A 13007-nucleotide genomic window follows, 5' to 3' on the forward strand; every position below is an offset into this window, starting at 1 on the left:
TTTTAGTTCATCGATGCACTCTTGTCGCGATAATCTACGTCGAAAGTTGTGAAAAATGATCGCACGAAAATGTTCACGAGTTAATTCCATTTTTTGGCCGAGATGAATTTTTTTAATCCCCTGTAAATAAAACAATTCACGATTAAATGACAAAACGTTCTGAGTGATGTTATGCTAAAAAATGTCAAACTTTCAAATGGAAATGTCAGATTTCACCCGGCAAAGCTCTAAAAAAATTGCAATGTATTTTGTTTTTTTTTTTTGTTACTGCATTATTTTCGCTGTGAGATGCAATATTATACTGTAGTTTGTTTTTGTTGTAGATAAATAAAATAACTTTTTTAAGGCATAAATATAATGTGTATATCTGCCGCTGTTAATTTTAAATTTTTTGGAAAACGTTTTTAGCTTTCAAGTAATACTTGGGTTAGTATTTCTTGTTCGGTTGCATCACTGTGGCTGTGAGCCACAGTAAAAATAAAAAATAAAAAAAAAGTTATTTAGTTTTAATATTCAAAATTAGTGAATTATAAACACTTTCATATTTACATATGAACTGAATTTTTACATATTTTGTGATGTTATTTGTAGTATATTATTTCTTTTGTTATTACACTAGTTTAATTAATAAATTTGTTCATGAAAGAATCGGCATCAGCATCGGCCGATACTTTGCCTACTGGCCGATTATTCGACATCGGCTTCGGCCAAAAATTTGGTATCGGTCGGACACTATGTATATATACATATATTGTATTATATCAAAAAAATAAATAATAATAAAAAAAATATCATAAAAATAAAACATTACAACTTTAGTATTGAAAATTTACACTAAACTAAAAATATAAGCATATTTTACATACAAAGATTTTACTAATAGTTAGAAAGTTTTTAACATGGAGTCGGTATCATTTTGCAATGATTAGACCATTAAATCAACTTTGCATAGTTATTTAAATTGTTGGCTTAGTTTAATCCACTAAATATCGTTTTAGTCCATATTTCGCTGATATAAAGGGTTCTTCCGTGAAACAAGCCAGTTGTATCTCTTTGATTTCAGAAAATGTCTTGTAGTTCTCTTTCCCTCAAATTTAAAATTAATTAATTGTTTTATATCAACAAGTGTATATCATCAAGTGTTTAGTGCTTTTTAAGCAAGTGAATTTCCTTTCGAGGTAGAGATGAAATTCCATAACTCGAACGTCTATAACTCGAAGTTCTCCATAACTCGAACCTTTGAGTTGGCAATATAAGTGAAATTTCATACAAATTACCTTCCGTAACTCGAAAGTCTCTCTAACTAGAAGTTTTTTGTGTATTATGGTGATTTGAGTTAGGGAAGTTCAACTGTATTTACTCTTGAAAACTAAAAATAGTTGTGAATGACAACAAAAGGAACTTCTAACAAATGAAAATATCTAAACAATATATACCGTTATTTACCGTAATAAGCTTTGGATAATTTCTAGTAAACTGCTTACTGTACATACAATTATTTGATCTTAATTTCAATGAAAAGACAAATTAAAACGATAGCTGTTTAAAATTGTTGAAGATTTTCTATTGCATCCTTAAAATCTGATAGTATTGTTAGTTATATTCATTAATAACATTGCTACCGTTTTAATGCAGTTTATGGTGACTGCATTACAGAAGTGTGGAATAATAGTGAAATTTATGAGCAAAGATCAACTGGTCATCTGAAAACGTGCTTGAAGCTAATTTGGCTCAATAGAAGCGAGGGGGTACTTCACTAGATCACTGAATTTACGCAAACAGGTAAGCAAAGGCTATATTCGGGTGTAACCGATCATTTTATACTCTCTTAGTATGTTGATATAGTTTTATTAAGATAACACACAATTTGACCAATATGTTCAATAGACTTAAAGTCCAATAGAATAACGAAAATCGTGATATATAGTATATGAGGGCTGAGGTAATTCCTGAGCCGATTTCACTAACTCTCACCATCAAGGTACATTATATCCAAGACAATATGCTCACTTAATTATTTATTATTATAAGACATTTCACATATTAACCGATTTATAACGAATTAGCCCATCAAATTTTTGAAAAACCCATAATTGGGAATATATTGGTTCAGAGATACACTATTAGAAGAAGAATATTTCTTCTGAATTACATTAAAATATGTAAGAGATTTACGATTTTGACAATTTTTCCACAAGTGATGTCACAGCCCAAATACAGTAATTGTGTAAAGTTTTATTCCGATATATTCATTGGTTCCAATTATATGTGCATATATATTATAGAGTGAACGAATCAGATGGAATTCAAAACTGATTTATATGGGTAAACTGAGATATAGTAGGCGTGGTTGTGAACCGATTTCGCCCATTTTTTATCCGTGTCATCAGAGTGTCAAGAATATAGAAAATATTAATATTTAATTGAAATCGGTCGAGTAGCTCCTGAGATATGGTTTTTGACCCATATGTGGGCGACGTCACTCCCATTTTCTAGTCCATTGAACTAACTCAACAATAGTCGACTCAAATTTAAAATAAATAAAATGGGTAATAAACTACTTATTAGAATATTAGTGCAAAATGATTTAAATTTCTCAACGAATGACGGAAAACACTAAAACTAAGGATCAAGTGGAAAGTGACTGACTTCACTTGGTGTTTCCAGTTGGTGCCAAAAAAAGGAGAAACGATTGGTGCGCTTTGGTGGATTCGGCTATAATCGCTTAAAATGGTTCCCACGCCAAATATATATACATATATATATATATATATCCTTATTCTTTATATTTAGAATAATAAAAAACTAAATATATTAATGCGTACTGAAAGTGATGCCCACATGTTCATTTTTGAACATTCTCCCGGGCGACAAAAGTTTTTTCTGGATAGATGACCTCAGCTTGTAATCATCGCCTCGTCGTTACCGATGCCCTAATTAACATTTGTGGCGCGAAACTTCTACGAATTCTGCTGAGACGCCGCTTATCTTGGTTGTTACTTTTATTTTTAGTAATCCTAACATCTGCACTGCTTCCTCAGAAATTAAAGTTTTCTGCAAACCGCTGTCTATCAAGGCCCTTAGTTTTAACGTTCCTTTTGTCGTTCTCACCTTAATGATTGCGGTTGATAAAAATGTATCTGCTTGGTCACATACCCTGCATTTCCAAGTTCTGACACAATTCCTTTGTGCGTGTTGTGCTAAGCATTTGAAACATAGCTGATATTTGCGCACTACCTCTAATCGACGTTCGACAGTTAATTTTTGAAATTTTTCACATCTAGGAATGTCATGACCCGACATTTGGCAGCAATTACAATTCTGTCGAGAACTTATCTTTCCTTCTTGTTTGTTTGTTTCATTTAGTTAATTATATAATTTGTTTTGTTGTTGCCAGTTTATCGTACCTGCGTGTCATTGACTCCAACGCAGTATTGTAATTTGCACCTGACCCCGTTATCAGGTGACTAACCATTAGTCTGACATCTTCTTGGGGACATGATTTTAAATAGCTCAGTTTTTTAGAATCACTAATGTACTTTTTATGGACTTTTTAAAGAGCTATTCGAGGACTCTTTAAATGATTGCCATTCTCTAAATTCATCTGAGAATTTCTGCAATTCCAGCATTGACAGTTCACATTTTTCTTCTGTTTTTTATACTCAAAGTTGCTACGAGAGTATTATAGTTTTGTCCATATAACGGTCGGTTGTAAGTCATAAAACTAAACGAGTTAGATATAGGGTTATGTATATCAAAATGATCAGGGTGATGAGAAAAGTTCAAATCCGGATGTCTGTCTGTCCGTCCGTGCAAGCTGTAACTTGAGTAAAAATTGAGATATCTTAATCGAAAATGGACGTAATCGGACCACTACCACGCCCACAAAATGGCGAAAACCGAAAACACATAAAGTGTCATAACTAAGCCATAAATAAAGCTATAGAAATAAAATTTGGTACAAAGGATCGCACAATGAAGGGGCATATTGTGATGTAATTTTTTTGGGGAAGTGAGCGTGGCCCCGACCCCAAATCGGTTATTTGTATATATCTCGCAAACCAATTAAGCTATATAAACCAAACTTTCTGCAGTCGGTTTTCTTACGTACCCCACCATACACCACGAAAATAGTTGAAATCGAATAAAAACCACGCCCACCTCCCTTGGTTAAAAATTACTAAAAGTGCGTTAACTCACTAACGAGAAACGTCAGAAACACCAAATTTTACATAAGAAATGGCAGAAGGAAGCTGCACTATATACTTTATATATTTGCTTTTGCCTCTTCAATGATAGATCTAATTTTTTCTGATCTTTTTACAATTGCTTGCAACAACAGACTTTTTGCTATATCTTGGGTTGGTCTATATGCTCAATTGGGCTTTTTGCACCATTCCTTTGGATGCTTGTTCTATTTTGAGCTGCTCTCGAGCTTCCTTTCATTTGCGGCTTTGCATTCCAGCCGCAAAGTTTCGTAAACATTTCTGGCGAAGTATTCGTGGTGCGGCGCTACTTTTCCTGACAACTTTGCATGGCTGCTGACGAATTCGTTCCATGCCATTTCAATATTTTCTAAGTCGTCACCATTTTGGCATCGTGCTGTAATTTCCTCTTGCAGCACATTTTGCCTCATTAATAAGTCCGCAGTGTTCGACATATTACAAACTGTTCTTATTCCTCAAAGAATTGGAGGTTTTTTTTTTTTGATCGCCTTGTTGATCCTCGCCAAAAAATTTTTTAGGTCATAAATTAAGTGGAGTTTTTAATTTTGTCGGGTTGTGTTATCTAAGAGATTTACCCATATTTTCGGTTAAAATTTAACAACATGTTCGATATCTGGGGCCGGTTTCGACAATTTTTTCACAAGTGATGTCGCAGATCATATACAGTATTTGTGTAAAGTTTTATTTCGCTATCTTCATGGGTTCCTTATGTATACATATATTATAAAGTGAAGGAATTCATCCATTTTCCACACATGTCATCAGGGTGTCAAGAAAATATCATATACCGAATTTCATTCGAATCGGTCGAGTAGTTGAGATATGGTTTTTGACCCATAAGTGGGCGATGCCACGCCCATTTTCCATTTTGTTAAAAAATCTGAGTGCAGCTTCCTTCTGCCATTTCTTCTGTAAAATTTAGTGGTTCTGACGTTTTGCGTTAGTGAGTTAACGCACTTTTAGTAATTTCTAACCTAACCTTTGTATGGAAGGTGGGCGTGGTTATAATCCGATTTCAACTATTTTCATGATGTGTGGTGGGGTACCTAAGAGAAAGTTGGTTTATATAGCTTCATTGGATGGCAAGATATATACCAATAACCGATTTGGGGACGGGGCCACGCCCACTTCCCCACAAATATTACATCCAAATATGCCCCTTCCTAGTGCGATCCTTTGTTCCAAATTTAACTTTTATAACTTTATTTATGGCTTAGTTATGACACTTTATGTGTTTTTGGTTTTCGCCATTTTGTGGGCGTGGCAGTGGTCCCATGCCCAAGGAACATGTGTTCCAAGTTTCATTAAGATATCTCAATTTTTACACAAGTTATCCGTTGCACGGACGGACGGACAGACAGACATTCGGATTTTGACTCGTCTCGTCACCCTGATCATTTTGATACATACATATACCTATATCTAACTCGTTTAGTTTTATGACTTACAAACAACCGTTATGTGAACAAACCTATAATACTCCCTTAGCAACTTTTGTTGCGAGAGTATAAATATCAATATAATTAAAATTAGAATTAATTAATTTAATTGACTTCTCAGCAGCATCCATATATTTTTAAATTCAGGTAGTCACACGAAATGGGACGTCATTTTACTGGGTATTTGTATTTGAAAATAATGTATCTTTAAATAAAATAAATACTAAAAATATTACACATTTCTGTCATTAAAATTAAAAAATGTATCAAATGCGCTATAGATGATTATAATAGGCCAACGGATGACTGAAGACTGTTTCCGCCAAACTTTTCTGGGTCCATCGTAATGTTACGTCATTGTTTTCGTCTAGTCGCCATTCCAGTATTCCACTGGCTTAGTATAATCAATTATATCTAATTTTCAATAGCAATAGGTGATATTGGCATATGGGATTGGCATTTTCCTGGCTACATGGGATGAGTACTGGGGAAGATTCAACACTATTCTCACTTCATCATGGTTACTGTTGCTGTTGTAATATTTTTTATATTTTTCCCCATCTCTTTCAGGCAATTTTTGGGGGTATCTACTTATTGTAGTATTTTAGAAAACTCCCAAAATGAAAGCTTTGAAAGTTTGCGTCAAGAGTTCTTCTAACGCAGTATATTTTATTTTTTTTTTTGCACCTGAATAATATTGTATATAGTCCTTAGCTTATTATTAAAAATTTTGGACACCAATGTTTTATTTTTTTCTCTGAAATAATGAAAATATACCAATTGGATAAATTTCTTGTGAACTTATTGCACGACAATTATTATTTCCAATTAGATTGTGCAATTCGAAATATGAATATAAGCCAGAATATTCCAAGAAGAACACGTGTTGTCTTTGTTTTTTTTTTTTTTTTTTGAAAAAATGTCCCTTTCATTTCTCATTTTGCAAAAAATTCATTGACAATTGATTTTTTGTTGTTTTTGCTTATTTGAGGCCTATCTTGTGTTTTTACTGTTGTTGTTTTTTTTTAACATATTCTATTACTAGATATATCTTATAATAATACTGTAAAAGAAAAACCTTAAAAAACTTAACCTTTGTTAAAGAAATTTAATGTCAAAGTTGGTTTTTTGTATCAATTTGCATTTTGCAAAGGATTAGTTGACAAATTGTATATTTGTATATATGTACATATGTATATTTGCAGATTGGAAAACATCTGTTTGACATCATTTAGAAACCCTGAATTTGGCTCGAGCCAAGCGGTTATTGTTGAAGGAATCATTGGTATACTGAAGGGTCGGTAGAGTCCTGAAAAAGATATATTTTATAATTCAACATATTGCAGATGTTTTGTAAATGAAAACAATGTTTCAGAAATAGATTCGGAAAATGCTCGTCGCTTCTCGTCGTTTATGTGCTCAAGGCATATCATTCGACAACAAACGGTCAAGTTGAACGGATGCATAGCACAATTCAAAGAGCGTCTTCAACAAAACCAAGAGAAAGTTTTGCGATACCATAACCGCAATCGCAAACAGCTAAAACACAAAGATGGAGGAGAGGTAATATATACAAAGCATAGAGGAAATAAAAACGAAAAAAATACGCGAAGCTTATAGTAAAAAATACAACGAATAAACAATAACGACCAATAAAAGAGTAATTATCCATAAAGACAATTTCAGGGAAAAAGCATGTACGGAATAGTATTTATCTTACTTTTTTCTCTATCACACTTTGTGACAATTGAATAGATTTAAGCAATAGGAAATCTGTACTAGTAGAAGCAGATTCTGTTTATAATTATCAGGATACAGCATTCTTGTATCACATATCTAATCTCTCAAAAATAATGGTGCCATACGAAAGTACATATAATGAAATCATCTTAGTATACCGACCAGAACCGAACCAGAAACTCAAATTTTAGTAAAATAATGGCGCTATACGAAATTATAATGAAATCATCATACAATCTGAAATTCCAACTAGAAACTCAAATTTTTGTAAACAAAATAGAAACTCTGAAAATTCAACACATTCCAAATATTTATAGACCCATGTATATGTATATTATTGGTTCCGTGTTAAAATTCATCACTATCACATCAGACCACAATTACCTTGTGGAAATCAAAACTTCACTACACTATATTTGCTAATAGAAAATAATAATAAGCAAAAAACAATTAATTCACAGTTCGAAAGAATACTCGAAACGCTTGATCCCAAAGCAATAACCGAAAACTTTCTTATATCAGAAGTTTATAATGAACGCCTCCAATGAATAAAAAACACTATAAATTTTGCAAAAACTAATAATTTATATTCAGGCACATTAAATTTGAAAGACGTATACGGTTTAATAAACCATGAATGGTTAGATCTTCCAATAATTAATATATAATATGAGAATATGCCAATATTCATATATGTTACCTACAACAACCCATTATAACAATATACAAATATCCTATTCTAGAAACTAAATGTACCCCATCCAAGAATACCTAAATGCAAAAATTATTTGGGTAACTTTATATATAAATCAGAATCATGTTCCATGAAAATAATGATCCAATCAGTATCCTAGAGAATGGGTACATTTTGACAGATTATCAGCATAATTTGAACATCATGCATATATCCGGCTCTAAATTGATACACTTTAAATAATCCATAATCAACATAGCGAAAATCTTGAATTACTCCGTATCCTTTCCTCAAACTCAATTTACAAATTCAGCTATATCCAAAAACTCAACATTTTTGATACCTATTGAAGAAAATCCAGTACAGATTACGTTCTGCATCATAATGTTACAGAGGCAAATTGACTAATTATACTATATTGAAATGAATCGTCTTCGACAACAACTCGTAGGTTAATCTAAAAGAATGTTAATAAAAAGACGACACTGCGGCGTAACTAAATGAAAATATTTATTTTTTATTCCTATCGCGAACACTATATTAACTAGAGAGGACTTTACTTTTCAATTGCCTACTCATAGTAGCACCTGTTTGCAAGAATGATTCTGGGTGGGATACAAGGCTGACATGGTGATAATGCTAGTTCCAAGATAGACGAAATTTTCTACAACTTCAAAGTTATGACTGTCAACAGTGACATCGCGAATGCGCTGACTGATTGTTTTACGACAGGAGATATTTCGTCAACTCCTCGTTCACTCCCAGATCCATACGATTCGCTTCCTTATCCAGTCTGGATATCAATATCTTCGGTGCGTACCAGCAGTTGTACACTCTTATAGAAGATTGTATAAATTATGATTGTAATTGAACATTTCTTCTGACGTTTTTTCTGAGCGTGAATATAAGGGCGTGTGCTTATAATCCAATTTCACATTTTAAAACAGTATAATGAAATGTTAAAAAAATGTCTTTAGTTGATATATATTATTGTCTGACCGATACCCAATTTTTGCCCGAAGCCGATGCCGATTAATCGGCCAGTTTCATGAACAAATTTATTTAGTAAACTAGTATAGTAACAAAAGAAAAACAAAAACAAATAACATCACATAATAAGTAAAAATCAGTTCATATGTAAACATGAAGGTGTTTATTAATTCAATTAATATTTAAAACTATACAGCTCACGACTTCCGGTTTTAGACCAAGTATCCTCTGGGTAACCAACAAACATCCGTTTGGAGGCGAGCTAAAGTGAGAAGGCGAACAAGCTTCTGCGGTTGTGCCTAGGGTTTAGGACACACCACATCACGAAGTACCAATGAAAAATCGACGAAAGTCTCGGATGAGACACCCCCTTTTGATGACGACCCCTGCAAACGTTTTAAGGATAATTGAGGATTGCCGTCTCGCAGCGGAGAGAAAACAGACAACCTACCTCGCAACGCTGCAAACGCCCACAACACGATCGGGATGGGATAGATACCGAGAGCTGAAGAGGGAAGTCAGACGCATTTGCAGACAAAAACAAAAAGAGTACGAAGAGCTTGAGAAGCTGGCCGACAGAGGTAATGTTCGAAAATTTTATGAAAAAATGAAGCGACTTGACGAAGGTTTCAAGACCGGAGCATCCTCATGTAGAGACCAAGGTAATAATCTGGTCTGTCTGTCCAGGGTATACGGGGATTATAGAGGGAACACTTCTCCGACCTGCTGAATGGCAGTGAAAGTACAACATCAGAAGATAGCAAACCCGATTCCCCAATCTATGACGAGGGAACAGATCTTCCATGAAGAAATTCGAATAACAATTACCCGCCTGAAGAACAACAAGCAAAGGGAAGGACCTCTCCGAGCCGTTCGATACCAAACGAGATTTCAGACAAGGTGACTCACTATCGTGTGATTTCTTTAACTTGATGCTGGAAAAAATTATACGAGCTGCAGAGCTAAATAGAGAAGGTACAATCTTCTATAAGACTGTACAGAAACTGGCGTACGCCGATGATATTGATATCATATTTTCCCGCCTGGAAAAGGAAGCAAAGCGAATGGGTCTGAAGATGGCTTGGCACCCACGTCACTGTTGACAGTCATAACTTCGAAGACGTAGATAATTTCGTATACGTGGGAACCAGTGTCAACAACAGCAACAATGTCAGCCTCGAAATCCAGTGCAGAATCACTTGAGGACAATTTTGCGCAAGATTTATGGTCCTCAGAACATTGGCAACGGCGAATATTGCAGACGATGGATCGATGAGCTGTACGAGTTATACGACGAAATTGACATAGTTCAGCGAATAAAAAGACAGCGGCTACGCTGGCTAGGTCATGAAAACACTCCAGCTCTAAAAGTGTTCGATGCATGAAATTATATTTTATTTGCAATGAGCTAAAACTTGATTACGACCTCTAGTCTTTGGTGTCCGTTGTCTTTCTCTTTGATTATGAAGGCGTTGTATATTTCTAATATAATATTTTGTTCTTCACGCCGCTGTACACGCTCGTACTCGACTCTCAAGCGCGTACTTGGGAGGTTTTGAAATGCGCTCGTTACTCGAATCTCTGGCACGCGATTGCGATTCGAAGAGAATGACTTACAAGACGATTTTCAGTTTCAGATCTTCTCCATCACGGATTATTTTTGATACAATTACCTGGGAACTATTTCCAGAAAGTTGAGATTCTTGCAAAAAATATAGCCTATGTTACTCGGGGGTGTAATGGTGAAAGAATTTTTGCAATCGGCACAGTAGTTTTTTAGTTTATTCATTACAAACTTACATATAAATATTTTCTCTTTATAATAGTAATAAAGATATATGTACGTAGATAGAAAAAATAAGTTATTCGTTCTTTCTCAAAATAGCAAAATATAGCTTTTTTTCTTTAAGAATAGAAAGAAAGCTTGTTTTTCAAGGTTGTTTTGCATGCACCTCATATTTAAGACATGACTTTAAAGAAATCAAGAAAGTATAAGAAAAATTAATAGAAGTGTAATTCAAAAGAAGTAGATAGAATCGACCAAATATGGCCGATGCTGAATTTTGTTCCCGATGCCAATGCCAAGGGCGATTAATCGTTCGGACTCTAATATACATAGCTTTAGTATGCTGTGAGATATGTATACAAATTTAGAAGGATGGGTGCACGCCCAGTTTCTAAAAATTGTATAACCTTATCAACATTCCTCCATTCCATTCCATTTAAGAAAAAATTAGCTATTTCATTGCAAGCGTGTGTTTATGTTTACATTTAATTGAAAAAAAGCTGTCAGTATTGCATATTTTCATTCCTAACAGGTTAAAAGCGGCCTTGTTTAACAATGTTGCCAACGAAAATGCCACGAACTCCCACTAACAGCCCTATTCTGAAAAAACATCATAACTGAGTTGTGAGGAAAAATTTGTGAGGTTTCTTGTGACGTATATTTTGTGAGCCTATTCTGGCTCGAACCTCATAAGAAAAAAGCTTAAAAAAGTCACCAATTGAGGTGAAAAGCATTTTGCTGTCAAACAGTTGTTTCAAAAGACATAAATTCAAAATAAATACAAATTGCTGTAAAATTTTTAAACAAATGAAAAACATCACAATAGCGTATTTACAGTCGAAGGTTAAAAAACAAAAGAATTATAAAACAAGTAAGGAAGATATGGGTTTTGACCCATAAGTGGGCGGAACCACGCCCATTTAAAAATTTGTATACCATTTTGAGAGCAGCTCTTCTGTACCATCTTTACAATGAAATTTAAGGTTTCATAATTTGAACATCATGCATATATCCGGCTCTAAATTGATACACTTTAAATAATCCATAATCAACATAGCGAAAATCTTGAATTACTCCGTATCCTTTCCTCAAACTCAATTTACAAATTCAGCTATATCCAAAAACTCAACATTTTTGATACCTATTGAAGAAAATCCAGTACAGATTACGTTCTGCATCATAATGTTACAGAGGCAAATTGACTAATTATACTATATTGAAATGAATCGTCTTCGACAACAACTCGTAGGTTAATCTAAAAGAATGTTAATAAAAAGACGACACTGCGGCGTAACTAAATGAAAATATTTATTTTTTATTCCTATCGCGAACACTATATTAACTAGAGAGGACTTTACTTTTCAATTGCCTACTCATAGTAGCACCTGTTTGCAAGAATGATTCTGGGTGGGATACAAGGCTGACATGGTGATAATGCTAGTTCCAAGATAGACGAAATTTTCTACAACTTCAAAGTTATGACTGTCAACAGTGACATCGCGAATGCGCTGACTGATTGTTTTACGACAGGAGATATTTCGTCAACTCCTCGTTCACTCCCAGATCCATACGATTCGCTTCCTTATCCAGTCTGGATATCAATATCTTCGGTGCGTACCAGCAGTTGTACACTCTTATAGAAGATTGTATAAATTATGATTGTAATTGAACATTTCTTCTGACGTTTTTTCTGAGCGTGAATATAAGGGCGTGTGCTTATAATCCAATTTCACATTTTAAAACAGTATAATGAAATGTTAAAAAAATGTCTTTAGTTGATATATATTATTGTCTGACCGATACCCAATTTTTGCCCGAAGCCGATGCCGATTAATCGGCCAGTTTCATGAACAAATTTATTTAGTAAACTAGTATAGTAACAAAAGAAAAACAAAAACAAATAACATCACATAATAAGTAAAAATCAGTTCATATGTAAACATGAAGGTGTTTATTAATTCAATTAATATTTAAAACTATACAGCTCACGACTTCCGGTTTTAGACCAAGTATCCTCTGGGTAACCAACAAACATCCGTTTGGAGGCGAGCTAAAGTGAGAAGGCGAACAAGCTTCTGCGGTTGTGCCTAGGGTTTAGGACACACCACATCACGAAGTACCAATGAAAAATC

General features: G+C 34.1%; 1 protein-coding gene across 11 annotated transcripts in view; it reads right to left on the bottom strand.

The window, feature by feature from the left end:
- Positions 1-13007, bottom strand: part of LOC105219329 (synaptic vesicle 2-related protein) — a 469576-nt gene that overhangs the window by 403596 nt on the left and 52973 nt on the right. The window contains exon 1 of one of the 11 annotated variants that reach the window (XM_054233803.1): positions 1975-2002. The exons of the other annotated variants lie outside the window; for them this stretch is intronic. Coding sequence (XP_054089778.1) covers positions 1975-1987 — 13 coding nt within the window. The 5' untranslated portion in view covers positions 1988-2002. Of the gene's footprint in view, positions 1-1974; positions 2003-13007 lie in introns of those variants that run through there. 11 annotated transcript variants of the gene reach the window in all.

This window comes from Zeugodacus cucurbitae, chromosome 6 (genome assembly GCF_028554725.1).
Source record: "Zeugodacus cucurbitae isolate PBARC_wt_2022May chromosome 6, idZeuCucr1.2, whole genome shotgun sequence".
Taxonomy (NCBI): Eukaryota; Metazoa; Arthropoda; class Insecta; order Diptera; family Tephritidae; genus Zeugodacus; species Zeugodacus cucurbitae.